Below are 22,793 nucleotides of genomic sequence, written 5' to 3'. Positions count from 1 at the left end.
TATGCGCAAAAAAACCTCTGTGTTTTCATATTTTTGACAATTTCCCATTCATTTCCTATGGGGGTCATTTTTGACCAAAGAGCAGAAGTGTGATGACCACTTAGCATGCTTGGATCATGACCTCAATATTTTTTGTGTGTTCACATACCTAATACCATAAAAGTCACCTAGTTTCGTAACATTCCGATGAAGCTGTGATTTTTAAAAATTCAAAACAGATTTTTGTAATCTGAATTTATTAGTGTGTATGTGTATAAAAGTGTGTTTGTGTGTGTGTGTGTGTGTGTGTGGATGTGTCTGTTTTGCACTCTTGATGTTTTATAGATTCACCCCTTCACTGTTGTGTGCTTTTTTTCTGGATCGTGGCTGATTTGTAGATTGTACGCACAAAAAAACTCAGTATTGTCACATTTTTGCCAATTTCCCATTCATTTCCTATGGCGGGTCCATTTGGACCCGAAGGTCCTGAGTGTGACTATTTTTTTTACAACCACTTAGACTATTCAAATCCTGTCCCCAATTTTTTTGGGTGTTCATATACCAAGTACCAACAAAGTCACCAAATTTCGGATCATTCCGATGAAGCTATGATTTTTTACATTTTTTTATTTAAAGGCTTCGGGTCCATTTGGACCCGAAGGACCCCAGAGGGTTAAACATGCAAATCAAGCATCATCTTGTTAAAATGTCCCTGCTAAAAACGCATTAAACCAGTCTAAACACGTGCTGCTGTCCCAGTCTGATCTGTTAAAAGGTGCTCTAAAACCAGATATAGTTTAAATACTTTTTTGCAGCAAAAGCTTTTTATGATAAAATGTTGCATAAAATGTGCCATAACACCACTTCTTGCCAAAGATTGTGTGCTGATCTTAACCGATTCCTGCTGTCAGCCGACTGGTTTTATAGGGATTTGGGGAACTTTCAAACTGGCCAAACTGTGAGACCAGCAAGCCACCCTACGCTGCTTTAGGCTGAATAAATCATATTATAAAACATTTAGGACCTACTTTATGAGCAATAAAGTCATTCATGTCACTTCAAAAATCCACAATTGTTATCCAAACAAAACCGTACTTTATGCCAGTAGTAAGCCTCAAAGGGTACCTCAAATTTTGATAGATGGTAACTTTGCAGGCAGCGACATCTAGTGTTAGCTTTAGGGAAATACAGCTTTACAAAATAAAGCCTGTCATCTCTCTCGTGCATATTCTCAACTAAATAAATTCACAAAAACAATTATGTGTTTGGGCTACATTTAGATACTGAGATCAGAAACAGCTACAAACATGCAAAATAGCATAAATCTGTGTAGATGAAGATGAAGAGTGCAGTGAACTCAATGTGAAACCGCTGCACGTGACTGAACCAAAGAACCACATAAACCGTGTTGTTCAAGTATAAATTCCTGGTTTGTGAAGTCTAAACAGGCATGTTTCCGAACAGGCCACATATAAAAACAGGAGTCTTATATTTGGACACAGGAGCTATTTTATTGCTTAACTGGAATGGAAGGATGTTTACAAAAAAAAAAAAAAAAAACAGTGCTGTAAAATGTTCCATGTGACCATTTGTAAAAACAATGCTGGTATTCAAACTTTTTGCATTTTAAAAATCATAAAGCCCTTGGCTATAATCAAAACTAACCAGATGATCTATCCACATCTTAAGAAGTTTTAGTAAGAAAGCTGGCTATTTTCAATGCATCAACAAAATATGTGGTTTTAAAATATACACTTGCTTAATTAACACAGAAAGCAGCAGTCAGTTGTACAGCACAGGAGGGAAGCGTAAGGGCAGATTAGTGTCTCGGAAAACTTGCAGTCCGTTCATCTCCGCGGGCATTTAAACAAACACATTTGGGCCTTTCACACACATACCTCCGAATAAAGACATCGGTTTGGAATCAGATTTAAAGCACGTCATCACTTAGCATGCTTACAAAAACACAATCTGGGCATACATGGAACAAGATAAAGCACAAAAGAAAAATATACAACATTTCTAGTTCCACACAATACAAAAATGATAGATTGTTTCAATAAAAAATCTATGACTGTACACCCCTGACATCCCTTGCACAGCGAAACATGATAATCACAGGGCCATAAAAACATCATCTTGCTGTCACCACATTCATCTCAACATCTTAACAGTAAAACTGACTTAAGGACATTTGTGTATACAGTGCAATATTTACCAGTTACCTTTAAAAAAGATTATTTCATGATTGTATCCAATATTTTATCCATATTCCTGTGCCATAAAACAGGTAATTAAAAATCATTCATGATCGAACCCTGATTTTTCTCCAAAATATATTATTTCAGGACATATAACTATAAAAACATCAGGTATGAGTACTTCTTTTAGAAATACAGTGCATCTTTTTGTACTTGTTAACTCATAAGTAAAGACTTCAATGGCGCAGAAAACACACTCCAATAGGGCCGAAAACTTCATTTGTGTACTCGTACAAAAGAATGACTTTTTTTTTTCAGTGTAAAAATTGTAATGGCAAAATAATAGAAGCGATTCCCAAAACAGAGAAACCGATAGATAGGAATTATTTCTACTTCAACTGTGAAATTAAGACTCGTGTAAAAAAATTAAAACAGTTTAAAACTGGTCCAACATGCCAGTTAGTAACTGACTGAAATGGAAATATTAAGAATTTTTTTGCTGTGGGTAAAAAAAAATTTCTCATGTATAAAAAATGTTTTTGTCAAAAGGGAAAAAAGCTTTTGAATACAACAGCAGTTTGCTGGTGAAAACACGAGCAAGCCTCATTCAGTTCCATTAGAATTAAGTTTCTCATTCTCTGGTCTTGGTGCCGTGGGGTCTGCTGGTTGGTTGTTTCCCTTTCGCCAAGGAATACCGCGAATTTTCAAAAAGCAGACAAAGTCAGCAAAGAAGGCCACCGTGGCCATGAAGCCAAATGCCTGTAATACAGGAAAGACAGGTAAATGTTAGCCAGCCGGTATATTGTCATATCATATAAAGCCTGATGAAGCAGCATCGTACCACAGTGCCCTGCTCCAGACTCGTCTGACCATTGTCTGCCGCAAACACAATGCTGGCAATGAGGAACAGGAATGCCATAGCTGCTGTGTATCCAAAATCCTATGGGAAAATGAAAAGAAGTTTAAATTGGATAAAAACTGTAAATTAGAATACTTTCTAATATATATTAGTGTAGAACATAATAAACTAAAATGTATTAATTAATATAAAAAATATATATTATCATCATCAACATAATAATAATAATAATGTTATTATCATAATAATAAGTTGATATTATCATTCATATTAATGATAATAATAATAATAAGTTGATATTAGTATTGTTATTATCATCATCATTAATAATATCAACATATTAATAAATAAGTTGATATTATTATTATAATATTAATAACATTATTATTGTTGTTGTTAATGATAATGTTCTAATGAATATTTAAATAACATTTCTTATAAGTTAATATTTTATTATTATTATTATTATTATTATTAACAACAATATGTTGATATTTAAATAATAATAATCATAATAAGTTGATATCATATCAACAATATTATTATTATTACTATTATTATTGTTGATGATAATGTTCTGATTAATATTTGTACATGTCTTATTATTAATAAGTTATTATTAATATGTTGATATTTAAATAATAATAATAATATAGAGATATTATTATTGCTATGCTATTATTAATAACAACAACAACAATAATATCATTATTATTATTAATATCAACATATTGCATGTAATAATAATAATAATAATAATAATAATAGTAGTAGTAGTAGATTTAAAAGCATGTTTTTGTGTTTTTGACTCACCAGAGTAGGCCAGCTGTTAATTCCGACTCTCTGGTGCAACGTTGTGGCTAGGAGGATGAGGAGCAACAGTGTGAAGAGGAAGGCTGTGCAACTGACAAACTCAAAGAAGTAGAGCGGTCCACAGGATGAACAGGTGGACACGACCTCCTCCATCACAAACGCCACGAACGAAAGGAGCTGAGGGGACACAAAAATTAAATCAATTGCATTAATTAACCACCAGCTTTCAGTATTGGCTGATTTAGTGCAAATACCTCTATCCTGTAATACAAGACAATATGAAAGATTTGTTTGGATTTTCCTCAGTGACAAAATATTGTATTTAATCTGAAGGAAGCTGCTGTATTAGGGCACATGCATCCGCAGGTCACAATTAGAAACTGAAAGAAGCAGGTGTGCTGTAAATACTGCAGTTACAGGTAGGGGATTCCCATTACCAAGGACACTCACTCTGGGAAAACACACACACACACCCAAGCAAACAATTTATTTAACTGTGTTTCCTTTTCTCTAATATCACATGCATGAAAGACGTGTGATATCATCATGCTGAACTCATTCTGTTTAAGTCACATGGAAAATTATTAAATGATCTTCCAGTCCAAAGATTAAGTATTCACAGTTACATCAATTCCAGGAGACTTTTCACTCCACTTCCCTTTAGAAAACTAAAACAGGCACAAAATGACACTGTAAATGACGCAGCCAAGCTATGAGGTGACTCAAATAATTATGAGAAGTCCCTCAAAATAACCCTGGCTATTGTTTGTTCTGATGAATATTTCTACATCATTTCAACTGTTAAACTCTAGTCTTGGTAAGGAAATAATTCATTTTTAAATCATTAAATAAAATGCATAGCAATAAGTGATATGCTTGACGTTTTAACACAGTTTGAAAACCTAAATACATTGTTATAAATCAATCTTCTAACATGCCCATCACAAACAGTTGGTGTTTGCCTGACATTCACCTGGTAAAAAGAGAACAGATTCAGGGAAAAATGAAAAAAAAAAAAAAAAAAAAAAAAAAAAAACCCTGTATAACAACTGAGGAGAAACAGGAAATCATAAGTGTTCTCATTTATACAAGTTACAATTTAATCGGAAGCAACGTCCAAAGCCAGAACAGCTCACATGTCTGACTCATAACGCTTTGAGCCCTGACTTCTAGGAAGGAAGGAATAGGGCAAGTCCACAACACACAAATGTTACTGTTGCTTAAGAAACAGAACCTTATCGCTACCACACAGAATCAATTCAAAATCTTCCATCCAAATGAGCCAGATAAACCGTAATTGCTGTTCATAAAGACACTGCCCGCTCACCCCCCCAAAAAAAACATGAGGCTTATTTTAGATGTTTATGAGTGAAATTTCCTCAAATGTAACAAAGCACGCTAAATTAAAATGGTTAAATGAAAGCATATCTGATTTCAGTCTGAAGTTTAAATGTACAAACGCTGAAAGCATTGCTACTGTCAGGAGCTCCTGAAAAAATTATTTCAATAAGTGCTAAAAAGTGCGAAAAACCTTCAAAGCATCACATCTCTTCACACTACAGTACAGTAACTTGATTGTGGTCAGATATCGGTTCTCTGTTGAATACATTGGGTAGATTAGTTTCACTCGACACAACTGGGTGTGCCTGCATAAAACAGCTGTCTAGCTAAATTAAGAAACACTAAAAAACTTTAAAAATACACAGAATATCTGTGTATTTTTAACAGATATTCCAAGTGTTACCAATGGGAATTCTTTGACTATTTAAAACAGACACAGATATTTTCGTACCACTGAGATGTTATTGTAGTTTTTATTAATATTTGGGTGAACTATCCCTTTAACATTTATTTTTATTTTTATGACTTTAGATTTAGCTTCAGATTTAGCTAATAACCATGAACAGAGCAGCTGCAAACATCCAGTGGCTTTATATAGTACTTAAAGGTGCAGTAAGCGTTTTCTGAGAAGTGAATCGGACCAGAACCAAAACACACTTGTAGCCAATCAGCAGTAAGGGGCGTGTCCACTCATTAGGGGGAGGTGCCTGTGTTGCATAGCATGTTTGTGAATTTGGGGGCGGAGCTATAAAGATGGGGGTGTGTTTGTTTTGGTAATTTCAAATATCAACAGCGTTTCTCAGAAATCGCTTATTGCACCTTTAAAAGAAACATTTAAGTTTGTATATTGGTAAAGTGGTTTGGATGTAGATGAGGAAAGATCCTCTCCTTACTAGCGCCTCTAACCGTACGTTCACACCGCCACCGGCGAGAGCGTCAAAATTCGCTCTCGCCGCCCTGCCAACGACGCAGGAGAAAGATTCGGGGACGCTCTAATGCTCTGACGTAGATCGAAGGCGTGATCTTTTTAAACCAATGTTTACAGGATTGCGTTCTCTGGAATCCTCTCAGGCGCAGGACTTCTACATTCTGATTGGTTGCCGCCGAACCGCGTCATAGCTTATTACCATAAATTTTGACCTGACTTCAACGCTCCTCACCGTCCAAGACGCGCCGCGCCGCCCTCGCCGGAGCTCGTCGCCAGCTCTCATTGAAAATGAATGACTTCCAGCCACTTTGACGCTCTTGCCGGCAGCGGTGTGAACGCACAGTAAGAACCAGCTTCAGAATTGCAACTGATCTAGATGAGGTTTCACATGGAAAGTACCAGGTGTTTCAGGAGAAAATTAGAAGTAAGGAATTTCAAACATCAGGGCATAAAAAAATACTAGTCTTAATCTCAAGATATATTATGTTTCTTAATTCAAAAGAAGGACAGACTCAAACCTCAGAAAGAAGTATTGTTTACAATTTAAACTGTATTAAATTCTAAGTCATTAGGTTTTTGTTCCGTGTCATTAGATCAATGTGTGTCACGAGGAGAACACTAGGGTACATGGACAAAAAACTCCAGCAGCATTTCCCTGAATACGCACAGGAGAAATACTTGATAAAATCTAATTTCCAGAGAAACATGAGACCAGGCCCTGGACTGTAAGAGTCTTTACTCATAAGGATTTGACCTTTATGTGTTAATTATTGGCTAAATTTAATGTGTTCTGATGTGTACTTCCCTCTACTTAAAGATTCTTGCTTTTAGAAAACTTTTTGACTCGCCACAACATACTGTGAAAGTTGAGTCTGTAATTGGATTTAGCATCTGTTCTCTAATTGCATTCACATTTTAAAACCAGACAGGCATTTCTTACACCTGATATCACTTAGCATGTCACATGCAAGCAGACAATGCCCTTTGGTCTTTTTTTTAGATGTGCAAATTCAAACACTTAAATAAATTGACAACCAATGAGTGACGCTGAAAATTATAACACTGATATAGGTTGTTCAAATGCTAAAAGCTAAAGATTAAGTAGGCTATACAGTGGACTGGATTGTGGATTCTGAATATTTCAGACCACATTCAAAGTCTAATATAAACCACAAAATAAATTAAAAGTATTTCATTTTAAAACAAAGAAACTGAATGAACTAAAATGAATAAGAAACATTTTAGATTCTGCACCATCTCTAGGTCACTCATCAAATCAAGAATCATTTGAAGCACATAAACATTTGGAACATTTTCATATCCAATAACATGGAGCATCAGATTTTGCATGAATCTGTCAAGTCCATGCCAGTATTTGGAATTAAAAAGGGAAGGTCTGTCTAACGCTTATTGTGTGCAAGATAAGCAACGTAAACACTGCACTAGTTAAAGAAGAATGACGTTGAACCTTTATACGAAATAAACCATGACCTCGCCTTATGACCTTGAGTCTACTGCATCTCTATCCAAAGCACAAGCAATATCTACTGAATAGCCACCCGAACAGCCAACACCTTTTCCTGAGTGAACTAAGATGCATGCAGCATTACACAATTCAGTTTGACACATATGGAAGATACCACTGAAATGGAGGGAATCTCTAACTTGAACAATGGCCAACAGTCTCAAACTCCCAATTCTTGTACAAAAATCCCCATGATCAACAGCCAAGCGGCATATGACTGCAATTCTGAAATGCCCCAAGCTTGTTAAGAAAATAAGCGTGGCTTATAATTGCAGACAAAAAGTTGCCACAGCCACATTAGGACATTTGCATTATCAAAGATGTGTGAGACATGGCAGTGGATTCATTTAGCTGAATGCTTCATTAACATGTAACAGTATCCACAATATTCTATTAACACTTTAAAACAACAGCAGTCATATTACAACCCCACCTTTTACATATGTCAACGTACTGCCAGCATTGCTGTTTACTATTATACACTTTCAGGGAAACTTACATAATGGAGTTCCAATAATGCCAGCTTAACTTGAATTGTGTTTTAACAGTCATTACACCAGACTAACCACTTAGACACTATGACCTCTAATTCAAACCATGTTTGAAGGGTTATACACAATACCGGTCAAAAGTGTGGAAACATTAAGATTTTTAATGTTTTTGAAAGAAGTCTCTTAAGCTCACCAAGGCTGTATTTATTGTATCAAAAATACAGTAAAAACAGTAATATTATTAAACTTTAAAATAGCTGTTTTCTGTTTTAATATCATTTTAAATGCTATTTATTTATGTGATGTCAAAGCTGAATTTTCAGCATCATTACTCCAGTCTTTAATGTCACATGATCCTTAAGAAATCTTAGTAAAATGCTGATTTTGTGCTTAATTAATATCAATTATTATTGGTGCTCAATTATCAATAATGCTTCTGATTTTCATCAATGTTGAAAACCACTTTTGCAAGTTTAATATTTTTGTGGAAACCGTGATACATTTTTGTCTGGATTCTTTGATGAATAGAAAGGTAAACAGAAGAGCATTTATTTGAAACAGATCTTTTGTAACAATATAAATGTCTCTTTTGATCAATTTAATGCATCCTTGCTGAATAAAATAATAATTATTTTTTAATAATTACTTACTCCAACCCTTTAAACGTCGGTTTCCAAAGATCATGTGACACTGAAGACTGGAGTAATGATGCTGAAAATTCAGCTTTACCATCACAGAAATATATATATACATTTTAAAACATATTGAAACAAAAAGCAGTTATTTTAAAGTGTAGGCCTACTAATATTTCACAATATTACTGTTTTACTGTATTTTTGATCAAATAAATAAAGCCTTCTTTCAGAAACATAAAAAATGCTTAATGTTTCCAAACTTTTGACTGGTAGACTACATATAAATAACATATCTAAAGGCAGTAATATTTCGAGATCACATACTACAAATGGTCACATTTGTTTTCAGGCCAACGTGCTGCTTACCACTTCAATCACTTTGATCACAAATCGAATTTTCTCCAGATTCTCCGATGGCACGATTAACCATTTTCTGGATTTAGGGTGCTGCTCTGTTGTGGTGTTGTACACAGTGTCTGTAGTGGCCATACTGTATATACTGTAGTTAAATCTGAAAACGAGAAGTATATTAAACAGTTTAGCGGTGTAACCTGTGCGCATATAGAAAGCAGCAAAGGTAAACATATATGATACTGCAAAGGAAACAAAGTAACGAAACATCGCCAGCTGCTGTTCTCGTTGAGAGAGAAGCGAAAGTAAACTAGTCAAAGTTAAATCTAACTAAGCTAACAGAATTGATCAACACAAAACAAACTGCTGGATTTAATGCGACCGATTATGTGTGATAACAATATTGAGGAATGTTTAAGGGTATAATAGGCCTACCTGTTTGTTTGATCGGACGGTTGTTTTAATGTGCTCTGTTTATGCCGTTCACGCGTCCTTTGTGTGGCCAACTTGTGTTTCACTTCCGCACTGCCTCCGTTTTCTTGAACGAACGAGGATGGACTTCCTACGGAGTTTGCCAAAAGCCCTGACTGAACACAGAAGGGTGTTTTTTCTTTCTGCTATTTATGCGTCCCTGGGTTTGTAACAGATTTCAACTCTTATTTTTGTTATATAAAGATCGCCTGAAACATGCCACGCCTTAATTTATTTGCTTTGAATGCCCTAATGAAGATTTTAGTGCTCTAACCTCGCCCAGACTGTAATAAACTTTATTATATAATTTTAAATATTACATTTACATTACAAACGAACTGAACAAAGAGCGAAACGTTCATAAACCTTTGCAATATTTAGGCTATTTTGCGAAAATTATTATACTTTTTTTTTTTTTTTTTAAAGAGTATTTCAAAGAGATTCCCTCAGTTTTGGACATTTCCACCACATGTAGACTAATAGTTTTGGACTTTTACCTAAACTTGGTGTTAGTTAGCCTACATGGTTACTAAGAAGACATTACTGTCAGTCAAGAAGAGTAGGCTACGTTTGAGATTAGACATGTGTGTAGAAAAAGAAAAGTATACAGAATAAGTTTATTGTGAGAAATTCCAATCAAGCTGCAATTTTGTCATATTGGGGAGAGTGTGGACGGTGGCAAAATGTTTTGCATTTCCTTGAGTTTCTCAGAGACTGTATTGGAAAGTCAAAATTGAACCCGATAACAGGGGACGGATGCAACAGTTCACAGGGGCCGTTTTAACATTCATTAAAATGTAATAAAATCATTCTTCAACATTTTTAAATTGATTTTAATTGTGCACAGACAGGGTCTTCACTAAGTTAAATTGGCTGTATAAAGACAACAACTAGTAGCCTAAGTAACAAGGCATTTTGAAGTAACAACCAGGTTTTGCTCAATTATAGCCTATTTGAACTAAATACAAAATATTTTTAAATCAAACTCAACACTGAAATATAATAATAATTCTGTGAACTTCTGTGAAAGCTTACAGAACTGTGTGTGTTTCAGTGAATGTTGGAATATATTCTTATATATTCTTGCACGTTTAAATGGCAAATGGTCTTTTAAAAAGTCAAAAAAAAAAAAAAAAAAAAAGTATTTTGCCTCAGACCTCATGTGCCCTGCCTTTATGCTTGCTGCAAACATCAGAACTGAGGGACACCACTATGCTCTGGTGTGCATTTCCTCTCTTGTGGCATTCTGAAAACAGAAACGGTCAGATGTGGCTGCTTTCTTCCAAGATATCATAAATATCAGCTCATTCCTGATTGGAGAAAAATGTTGCAACTGCCCCCACTCCCCCCCCCCTTCTGCCAAAAGTGTGAAAATATGATTCCATTATTTGTATTGAGAATGCATAAAATGATAGCTATGCTAAAGACAATGATTCTGACATTTTATTCCAAAAACTATAAAATGATGATGATGATGACCTGTTCTCAAACCCCACACCTTGTGCATGTGATCTTTGTTTTAATTGACTTAAAGGTGCAATCTTTAGGAGGACCTGTAGACAGAAATGCAATATAATATACATAACTATGTTTTCAGTGGTTTATAAAGACCTTACACATTGAATGTATTACCTTAGAATGAGCCATTTCTATCTACATACACCGCTGGTCTCCTTACATCGACGTGTTTCTACAGTAGCCCTAAACAGACAAACGCGTTTCGTGCTATTGTTCTTTGTGCAAAGAAGCTAAAGTCAGCGAATAAAAAGCTGGCACAATGATGAACAAGTAACAATAATAATATTCGCAATAACATCGTTTTACTGAATAATAAAGTAAACATCATTTTAAGCTCATTGCTTAACTAGCTACTCTCTGCTGTCTCAGACGATGACATCTTATCCTGTCAGCCACCGTAACTTTTGTTGGTTGCAATTCACAACCTCACCACTAGATGCCGCTAAAAATCACACACTGCACCTTTAATAAAATGTTTTGGATGGGTACTTGGCAAGGGGGTAATCCATCAGCCGAAAACTGAAGCTTCCCCAGGGGCCGCCATTGATTAGCAGACCATCACCTGCTGTTAGCATTCCATTGACTCCCATTCATTTTGGCGTCACTTTGACAGCGGATAACTTTACATCTGAGGCGTTTAAAGACTCCATTTGTCCATTATTTATTTCTAAAGAAACATGAACATGTATAAAAGGCTCCATTACCTTGTATTTTACGTTATGGCCCCGTAGAAGCAGTTTTTGTAAAAATAGGCTAATGATTGCGTCATAACCACGCGACTCTCTGTCGCACAGTAGAGAAATTACCGTATGGACAGGAGGAGAAGCTCACGCGCAATCGGGGGACGTGGAGGCAAAATCATTAATCAGAATACTTAGCAAAAGTTTCTCCTGCTCCTAGTTCATGGACACCTCCTACTCACACTCTCCGTCTCTGCAAGTCTCGGAAGGGAATGATTCAGATTTCTCTTGGCACAGCTACTAGAAGACAGACGGGTTGCTCACGTCACATCTACTTCGTCAAGCTCAGTTTGAGTCTGTGCAGTACGCTCAGCCATCAGGAAGTGAGTGCTTCTAATTTACTTCACTTTTCTCCGTTGAATCCAATGGGGTCGCTGTGTCCATTTCTTTTACTGTCTATGATACTTGGAAGATGATGCAGATAGAGATTTTGTGAATGCAATACATTATTTAAAAAAATAATAATAATTAAATGAGAAAACTGTTTTAATTCCTGTCTTTGAGCTGTTTATATACTGTGGATCTTTATGAATTGATCAGTTTTCTCTCCTCTTTAATGAATTTGATTATAACCCTATGTGGGTCTTAACCTTTCTGTGCAATGAAATAAACTTGAGTAAAGAGCCTAAAGCCTCCCACATTTCATATTCAAGTCTATTTTACAAAATAGTCTAAATGATAAACAGTCCAAAGAGCAATGGACATTATTTTTAGCTATGCTCAGGCCTGAATATCCAAGTAAACTTGGCAAAGATACACTTGGCCAGAGTCTAACAAGAACTCTGAGAATATCCAGACATTCAACCGCTAGAGTTGATCTTGTGAGAAAAGGCAGTAGGATTCAAGTGTTCTCATGTATTCTGTGCCTCCGCATACACACACCCACCTGAAAGTACTCTTGAGTCAAAAATAAAAACCCATGGCAATGATCAGTCTTATTCATAAGACTTATTGAATCATTTGGTGTATGTACTTTGTCATTTTAAAAGTTAACTCTCTGATTAGGCATGTATACAGAATGTTTCATTATTCTTCATGCTAAGGAAGTTCGCCCACTGGGGTCATGTGTTAAAGGGATACTCCACTTTTTTTGGAAATAGGCTCATTTTACAACTCCCCCTGAGTTAAACAGTTGAGTTTTACCGTTTTCGAATCCATTCAGCCGAGTTTCTAATATTTAGAAGAATATCAGTAACCAGACAGTTTCTGGTCTCATTGACTTCCATAGTAGGAAAAAATATATACTATGGAAGTCAATGAGACCAAACTGTCTTGGTTACTGATATTCTTCTAAATATTAGAAACTCGGCTGAATGGATTCGAAAACGGTAAAACTCAACTGTTTAACTCAGGGGGAGTTGTAAAATGAGCCTATTTCCAAAAAAAGTGGAGTATCCCTTTAAAGGGATAGTTCACCCAAAAATGCCAATTCTGTCATTAATTACTCAACCTTCATGGAGTTCCAAACCTGTAAGACTTTTGTTAATCTTCGGAACAAAAATGAAGATATTTTTGATCAATTTAGCCATTTAGTCCAATATTTTCTGAATAGACACATATTTATATGATGATCAGATTGAATTTAGGCTTTTATTCACATATAAACATTCATCAACGCATACATATCAGTTGTGGTAAACGGAAGCTCAAGCATGTTTGCTTGACATGCGAGAACCAATGAGGTTCATTCTTGTGTTGCACATCACGTTTGAGCTTCTGCAAGAACCAATGAGGTTTGTTCTGACATGTCAAGCAAGTTTAGATGAGCTTCTGTTTATGTTCGCTGATCAATGTTTGTATGTGAATAAAAGCCTAAATTAAATCTGTTTATCATTTAAAGCGATCGAATCTCTTCAGAAAATTTGGACTAAACTACTCAATACATATGGATTAGTTTTACGATCTCTTAATTAACTTTTTGAAGCGTTAAAGTTGCATAGTGTTGTGGAGAAAAGTCATCTCTTTCTTGCAAATGAAGCTCAGGAGGCAGAGATCCAGAAGTCGAAATAAGACTATATTGAAGCAAGCAACAAAGCCGAGATTCCTACAGGACATCTGAATTTGTCTTCTTATACATTTTTCTTTTCTGTTATTTTGCAATAAGCAAATGACTAAATGTACATGTGAATGTTCCTCCTATTTCCAACAATTAAGTTCCTCTTCTCTCGCCTTTCTCTCGCCTTTCTCTCTGTGGAATCCTGCCAATTGATGGTCAGCCCTTTCTCAGAGGCAAGATGTAACATTTTCCAAGGACAATCAACTCTTTCTCAGAGGCAAGAAGCCTTCAAGTGACATATGTATTTCTGACTTTACAAAAACTGCAGTGGGCCACAAGACTATCTCAGACGCATCTGACCTTTGTAATAATTATTTCTCACAGCATCATAATACTTCTGCTACAATTATTTTCTATAGGATGAATAAAATATTTCATCAGTAGCTGTCTACAGAGAGTCCGAAAGCTCTCAGATTTTATTAAAAAGATCTTCAGTTGTGTTCCAAAGATGAACGAAAGTCTTACAGATTTGGAACGACATGAGGGTGAGAAATTAATGCAAAGAATTTTCATTTTTGGGTGAACTATCCCTTGTTTCACAAACTTCTGTCTGGCAGTCAATAAGCAAGATAGACTCTGAAAGTAAAGAACAAAATGATTGGGTATTCTGAGTTAACTGAAATATGTTTCTAAATAAATCCTGCCAAACTTCTGCACTCAAAAGAGTGATTCTGGTTAGATCAGTGTTGCAAAGTCTTTGATCTGAATAAGACAACTTGATTTCAAATTCAGATTTTATTTATTGCTACATTATTATGCAATAAATGAATGTATGCCTGCACATAAGTGCTGAAATATGAAGGCATCTATATGGCAAGCCGTTTTAGCTTAAATTGTACCCAGCGTTACTCGTCGTAAATGCATTTTTACTAGTAAGAATTCAATTAGAGAGCTCTACAATTCAATTCTTACTAGTAGCAATTACAATTATAGAGCTCTCTAATTCAATTATTACTAGTAACAATTCCAATTAGAGAGCTCTACAAATGAATTTTTACTAGTCATATGTCTCCATTAACTTCCATTCATTTTTAATTACGGAGCTGTACAATTGAATTGTTGAATTGTAACAATTCAATTGTAGAGCTCTCTAATTGCAATTCTTACTAGTAACAATTCAGTTGTACAGCTCCGTAATTAAAAATGAATGGAAGTCAATGGAGACATATGATTAGTAAAAATTCATTTGTAGTGCTCTCTTATTGTAATTGCTACTAGTAAGAATTGAATTGTAGAGCTCTCTAACTGAATTCTTACTAGTAAAAATGCATTTACGACGAGTAACGCTGGGTACAATTTAAGCTAAAACGGCTTGCCATACATCTAAGACCTGCAGCACCACCTCCAGAGGTCAGTGTTTTACCAGGTGGGTGAAAGCCACGTTTAAAATCAGTTTCACTGAAGACTTGTTAAAGTTACTCCGAGTTTTGTGGCATTTAAAAAAAATGCTTTGAACATTTAAATCCTTAAAGCAACTGAAAAACTGAATGCTTTAAAACTCTCTAAATTTCTTGCAATATGATGTTATGTTTTCCCTTTAATTTAAAGTGTTAGTAGCTAATGTTGAGTGTTGTTGTAATTTTTGTTTTGTTTTTAAATGTCTATATAAATGTATTATATTTTAGTTGGCCTACTTTACGGTAAACTTGCCTACATGAAAATGAGATTTGTTGCATCGGCAACTAGCTAAAACAGAATAGTCCTATATTATTTACAGTTATATATTTTATTTTAATTTCAGTTAACATTTATTTTATTTAGTTAACATTTATTTTATTTAAAGTAACGGAACTGTTTTTTGGTTTTAGTTTTGGTTTTAGTTAACGATATTAACCCTGCACTGAAGACCGCAACAGACCACAAGAGGGCAGGCGACATTCATAGACTGTAAAAAAAAATCAATAAAAAAAAAATCATAATAATAATAATAAAATAAACACGACACCACAACAGACCACAAGAGGGCAGGCGACATTCATAGACTGTAAAAAAAAAAAAAAAAAATCATAATAATAATAATAAAATAAACACGACACCACAACAGACCACAAGAGGGCAGGCGACATTCATAGACTGTAAAAAAAAAAAAAAAAAAAAATTCATAATAATAATAATAAAATAAACACGACACCACAACAGACCACAAGAGTTTACTGTAAAAATTCATAAACACGACACCACAACAGACCACAAGAGGGCAGGCGACATTCATAGACTGTTAAAAAAAAAAAAAATCATAATAATAATAATAATAATAAAATAAACACGACACCACAACAGACCACAAGAGGGCAGAATACATTAATTTAATACATAGACTAAAAAAAATATATATATATATATATATATATATATATATATATATATATATATATAACAAGTGAGGAAATTTATTGAAACTTTCCATAATGGAGACTTTATGGAGACTTTCCACACACACACACACACACACACACACACGTGAGAATCTAGGTTATGTTCTGAGGGGTATAACATCAAGATCAGTATGTTTCCAACATCAGTAGCAAACCACATTTTGTGGGTCTGGGTCATTCAGGGTTTGTGCTTGAGTAACTCTTTCACTTCTGTAAAGTATAACCCACCACTGTGAGAAATTCAGTACCTTTTTTCCTCTATTACACACAAACCATTTCCCCCTTTTTCCTGTTTGTTGGGGCATTTCAATGTTGTGAGTGTCAGCATAAGTTACCAAAGAACCATGGTTCACTTTACTTTACTTTAGCCAATGGGAGAGCTTCATTCACTGGGCTTACAGTACTCTAGTCTAAACAGAACCTTAAAGAGGAATTAATATGGGCGTGAGTCGTGTTTCCAAATTAGCTGGAATACTAAAATGGAATGTGGGCAGCTCTGTCCATTTCCCTCCCTACATCCATAAATATAGCATAATTATTCCTTACGGAATTCATTTCCTTTTAGTTTCCCTTCCCCATTACAGCAGACGTACAACAACCTACGATCTAGCATGTCAGTATATTCGCTTCTTTCGCTTTTGGAGGGATTTCCCTGATTGTGGTCAGGATTTTCCTGTTATCTCTTGCCCAGCAACACCCACTTACTGTAACCATGAGTAGTGAGCATGATATTAGTCACTTTTGCTGGATGTCTTAAACATTTAAATATGTGGCATGTCTAATAAGCCATATAATTTTGCTATGTTAAAGTCACACTGACTAAACAGGAAAAGGATAATAGCTGTAACAAACACTTGGCCAGAAAACACATGCCAAAACCAAAAGGAAAAAAAGTAATAAAGAAAAAGCAAATATGACCATTGTGACATTATTTTGATTCCACTTTCTCTCACAATTCTCATTACTGTAATGCTTCCAGACACTTTGCTTTGTATTACTGTAATACAATAATTTTTTAATCAGCAGTACCTCAAATATTATGATGTATAATCAAGTATAAACACTTCAATTCAATTTACTTAATGAGAATTGGGGAGATTTGCTTGTTATAAAAATATCACAAATATTTTTTCAAATACCTTAATTTTATGCGAAATAATATTTATTTAGATTTTGAATTCAAATGTGACACGTTCCTGGCTTTTCATGAGTGTTATTACCTTTCAACAAATGCAAATTCTATACTATCTTGTATTACCACCTGTTTTGAGTCCCAAATTCTGGTTTTGAATCAGAGAGGAAGCAACATACACAACACTAGAAGACTTTGAACCTTTTATCACACAGTGGACAAAACAAAGGGACTCGCATTTAGAAAGCCAGAAATACATTCTTCAAACTTTACAGTTGTGTTGCATATAACAATGTCATATATAGAGATACTGTGAAAAGTAAAAATACACTTTAACTCTTGTGGTGATAATAATAATAATACAGCATCAATCCTTCATGAACACCTCACTTCAACCTAAATATTCTTTGATCGCAGCCACTGAATTAAATCTGCATCACATGAAATACTGTCAAATAAATAATGTAAACATTCTTGTGCAGAAATGGCCCCTTTTAGTTTCAGACATCGCTGATGAATATAAAACTCCACTCTTAAAATAATCCATTACTACTGGTGAAAAAGATGATCCCGGCTGCTGCGCATGCCGAGATAAAAGAGACAGTTAAGTTCATTGAGGCACTGAAATTTTGATAAAGAAATCTACTCTTGAAGCACGCATCTTCCAAAACATTTAAAAATGTCCCTTCCAGGTCGTCAAAGCACATCATCCATCTAGAACAAATTGAGAATTTTTCCTGCTACTTCCAGCTGATTGGACAGTTTCTTCCTTCTGGTTACACTGCGGCACCTTCAAGAGAGTATTAGAAGCAGATTATGCAATTAAATTCAACCGTTCTGTTAAACTGTGTTCACAGATTTCATATTTCAGATTATTAAAACGGTGTCGGACTCACCAGTTGGTTGAGAGCCACATGTGACCTTATAAGAAGTCCATATGCTGATTGCAATTAGAAAAGTAGCCATAAAGCCAAACACCTGTGTTTATATAAAAACAGGGATTAGTAACATATTAAAATGCACTTATTATGATATTTTAAAGGTTCCTAGTTTTGTTTTGAAGCTCTCCTACAAGCTCTCCTACTCTCCTTTCTGAAAGCCTACTCTGCTCTGATTGGTCAGATGGCCCAGTCTGCTGTGATTGGTGCAATCGCCCAGTTAAACTAAATCTAGTAATAAAATGAAAATGAAAATGAAAATATAATAAAGTGTCGATTGCGGCATTAAAGTCATTGCTGAAACACCAGAGTTTTGCTCAGAGCGTGAGCTGAAAACTGAAATTCTCGTGAATACTCTCATCATAAACTGATAAACACAAGCAGATTTGGTGTATGTGCTCTTGGGAGCGTCGAAACTAATATAAATAGTTTTTTCTATTCACAACGTATTTTTGCAGCATTGAGCAATGTAGCCAATCACAAGCATATCTGATGATTTCTCGAAAGCAATTGCCAGTCAGATGTGTCAAGAGTTTTTGTCAAGTGCTGAGATCTACACACTCAAATCCTCTCGACATAAATTATAGCGTCGTCCACTTGTGTTCTGATCGACCAAAAACGATCTTAATACCAGGTGTAAACAGGGCCAAAATGTAATATCAAAAAAAGCATAATTGAGGCACTTTAACAATATTTTACAATTATGAATTACCAAACATAAAAAGTAATTTTTGATGCTTAAAAGAGCTTTATGAGAACCCAGGTGGTAACAGGACATGATGCAACATTGCAGATGCGTATTTCCTGCTTCCTCTTCCTACACAAGTCTTTGTGCATTTCCTTGGCCAATCAGCTGCATGTAGTGTACATACTGCAAGCACTCACAGATCCAGCGATTAAAGATGAGTTCCCATGACTCTTCACAGCTACAACTATAGAGGCGATAAAGACCAGGATTCCTCCTACAGCATAATGTAGAAACTCCTGTGAAAGCAATGAAGAGTTCATTAGAGTAGCATATAAACGACACCTAATGCCATGATCTTCAGTTCGCAGATACGTAAGTGAAATGTGAACTGTGCCGACTTGCCGTCAATGTCCAGTTGATGCATGTGATTTTGCTTTGAAGTCGAAACAAATACATGAGGAAGAAGAAGAAGAAGACGACGAGAAACCATGCAGTGACCACCTCAAAGTAGCGAAAGGCAGAGTGTGCATAGACCCACTCACAGTGCACACAGAGGAAAGCAATCAGGAGGATCACCTGATCAAAACCAAATCAGATGTAGACAATTTAATTTAAAAACAAAAATCCCTTGTCTTTCACAGACAAACACTAATATAATTACTGAGACAGAAACCACAGAGTGAGGAAGCAATGCTTTTGCTCAGTAACAACTGGCTGGGATCAACTTAAAGGGATAGTTCACTTTGAAATTAAATTTTGGTATGTTTTAGCTTACCTCAAGGGCATCCAAGATGTAGGTGTCTTTTTTTCCGCAGTAGTTTCAATTTTGATATTTTTAGGTCAAACCGTTCTTGTCTGACAGTCATATCATGCAGGTCTATGGTCACTGTCTCAAAGAGCATGCACAGAGTCCAAATTAAAACAATTCCCCATCGTCCAAATTAAACAATTCCCCATCGTAAGTACACATTGATGGCCTAAGACACGAAACGAGCGGTTTGTGTGAGAAAACGAACAGTATTTATATCGTTTTTTAACACTTGTACACAGCCACGTCCAAGTGATCTGAGGGCGCGCGCGCATCCTGGTGTGTGACGTGTATGCAGACTGGTGCATAGATATATATACACTAGAATAGATGCCGCCTTGCCTACGGCATTCGTTCCAATGAACTGCCGTAGCCAATGCGACATCTAGTGTATATATATCTATGCACCAGTCTGCATACAGATCACTTGGACGTGGCTGTGTACAAGAGTGTACTATCCCTTTAAATAACAAGATTTCAACAAGATAATAAAACAAGTCCTTGGACCAAAAGGAATAATGAAGTTTCTGTTATTTTCTTTATCAGCATTAGAAGTAGTGACCAATATAAATTATTTTTATATTTAAGTGTCTGATATTTTAAGTTTAACTGTCTGATTTTTATTACATTTTTAATTTTAGATTTGTTGAATGTTAATTTTTTATGAATTATTGTCCTATTTCTGCGTTGTAACACAATAATAAATACCTTACCAATTAGAACAATAAAAATATATGCATAATATTTGAAAAAACTAAAAAAAAAGAAACAACAGTATTACTAGGTATTAGTTATGCACAGTGTTGGGTAAGTCACTCTAAAAAAAAGTAACTAATTACTAGCTATTAATTACATCTTCAACAGTGTAAAATAGATTACTGCACTATTTACTCTCTCTAAAGGCATTACTTATTACTAATTACTAACAATACAAGGATAGACTTCAAACTGCTCTTTTAATTCTTTCAAATAAATCATATAAAACTGCATACATTATTCTTGAACTGGCCAGAGAATTTAAACAGAGAAGGTTACATTATAAACATTACATTTTGATGTTTAATCCACTATTGTTTTATAAAGAATTCTTCCATACAGTATTTAATACAGAACATGTAACTACAGAAAAATGAAGAGTAAAAGTAATAAATTACAGTAATTACAATGCATTACACCCAACACAGGTTTTGCAATCATATTTGATTTGGGCTAGATATTACAGTTTAAGCTCAAAATATGATGTATTTCCACTTCAGTACGAACTGCTCTTGAATAGAAAGTTGAACAATTTATGTAAACGCTAAAAAAGTATATTTTCCTGTAAACACTTGTGTCCTGTTGAACCGATTTCTTTGGAAATCTTTGGTTTTGGTTTTGAGGTTGCAATTAATTTTTTTTTTTTTTTTTTGTGGTTTCAGGTTGCAGTGCTAATCTCTCTAAATCTCTATCATCACCGCAACCATTTTAGGAGCCGGCTGTTCCTGAGCATCCGGGGTGTGTGAGTCTCTACAAATTATCACTGCCTGTCATCATCACTTACTACACACTCTCTCTTTCTCATGCAACACTAAACCAAACTCTGACCACAAAACACAACAGCTGGTTAAGTAGCCAGGTTAATAAAGACATTATTTAATTTAGATAACTTTTGGGATTTTTCCTGTACGTGTGAATAGTTGTAACATCATTTCTCAAATTCCTTTAAAAAGCATGATAAATATAAAATCTTTGGTTTTGTTGTGGGCCCTCTCTTTTCACGTGTTGCAGTCACTGATCTATATAGAATGACATATATAGATATATATATAATGTCATTATATAGATCAGTGGTTGCAGTACTATAATAGTAATAGTGTCACATGGCAATTTGCCATGGTACTTCGATTTACATAATAGTTTCGAATGATTTTCCTATTCCTAATACCATGGTGTTTAATCCAACCTTTTCAAATAAGTCCATGGTACATTTTGGAATTTTTTTTTTTATGAAAAATAACACGGTTCTGTCCATAAAAATACATCATGATACATAACAAAACAAAACAAAAACAAAAACATGGTAATACCACGGTAGTTACGTTTGTTAGTGAAAATCAGGTTTGGATTTAACTTCTGGTATACTTTGCAGAGATATTTAAATAAATTAGCAACTGTAAATAAATCCACTGATTACTGTATCTTGAATGGTTCGTACATAAGCACAAGTATTAATGGAAACTAGGAAGTTCCGTTAATCGGTCAATGAAGCACAGGGGCGGTGTAAAACGGTCAGTTTCAGTTACCATCTCTTTAACCAACTATCTTCCTTAAATTTAGGATTCTATGCCTACGTTTACTTCATAAAATAAATGTGATGTAAGTATAACTTTATCTTACCACTTGGCCGATTTTCAGTAATCCTTGAAATGAGCGAGCATAAGCAATGTTGCAAAATCTTCCATCCGCGGTGGACGTTGTTGTGGAGGTTGTAGTAATGACAGTGTGAGACATTCTGGTATATTTTTCTAATTTATGAGGAATTTTACAAATAAAACAAGATTGTTTTTATTTAAAGCTGCTCACATGGGACCAATGGTTGAGACAGGAGAAGTGTGTAAACTTTAACAGGGTGTGACCACAGACGTTGGTAAAACTCGGAGTCATTGCTCCTAGCGGTTTCCCATGGTATACAAAACTACCTTCGTCCACTAGGGGGCGCGTGAAGGCCCAAAAGCTGAAGCTTCCACTAAGCTGCATTCAAAACTCTCGACGACAATTATACTCAAAAAAATACATTTTTTAAAATATATGGACTATAATAACTTATATCTGACCTACGAAGCAAAACACACCATACAAATATTTATAAAGTGATTTTTTTTTATTCTCATAGTGTAATCAAAAACGACTGTGATTGGTACAGCTTGATCAGCACTTGAAAAGTAACAGAAACCAGGTGATAACA

At 35.1% G+C, this 22,793-nt stretch overlaps 2 protein-coding genes across 2 annotated transcripts; both read right to left on the bottom strand.

The window, feature by feature from the left end:
* Positions 1-2,573: 2,573 nt before the first annotated feature.
* cmtm6 (CKLF-like MARVEL transmembrane domain containing 6) lies at positions 2,574-9,815 on the bottom strand. Its single transcript, XM_079895578.1, has 5 exons — positions 9,559-9,815; positions 9,139-9,283; positions 3,853-4,029; positions 3,022-3,120; positions 2,574-2,939 (listed from the first exon to the last, which is right to left on the bottom strand). Exons 2-5 carry the CDS (start codon positions 9,259-9,261, stop codon positions 2,784-2,786), a joined length of 555 nt encoding a protein of 184 aa, XP_079751704.1. The 5' UTR covers positions 9,262-9,283; positions 9,559-9,815; the 3' UTR covers positions 2,574-2,783.
* Positions 9,816-17,431: 7,616 nt separating this feature from the next.
* cmtm7 (CKLF-like MARVEL transmembrane domain containing 7) lies at positions 17,432-22,519 on the bottom strand. Its single transcript, XM_079894444.1, has 5 exons — positions 22,226-22,519; positions 19,444-19,617; positions 19,239-19,337; positions 18,312-18,393; positions 17,432-18,205 (listed from the first exon to the last, which is right to left on the bottom strand). Exons 1-5 carry the CDS (start codon positions 22,337-22,339, stop codon positions 18,192-18,194), a joined length of 483 nt encoding a protein of 160 aa, XP_079750570.1. The 5' UTR covers positions 22,340-22,519; the 3' UTR covers positions 17,432-18,191.
* Between the last annotated feature and the right edge of the window lie 274 nt (positions 22,520-22,793).

This window comes from Squalius cephalus (genome assembly GCF_949319135.1).
Source record: "Squalius cephalus genome assembly, chromosome: 15".
In the NCBI taxonomy this organism is placed as follows: Eukaryota; Metazoa; Chordata; class Actinopteri; order Cypriniformes; family Leuciscidae; genus Squalius; species Squalius cephalus.
The sequence above is the reverse complement of the archived record's forward strand: the minus strand, read 5'-3'. Positions and strand labels throughout refer to the sequence as shown.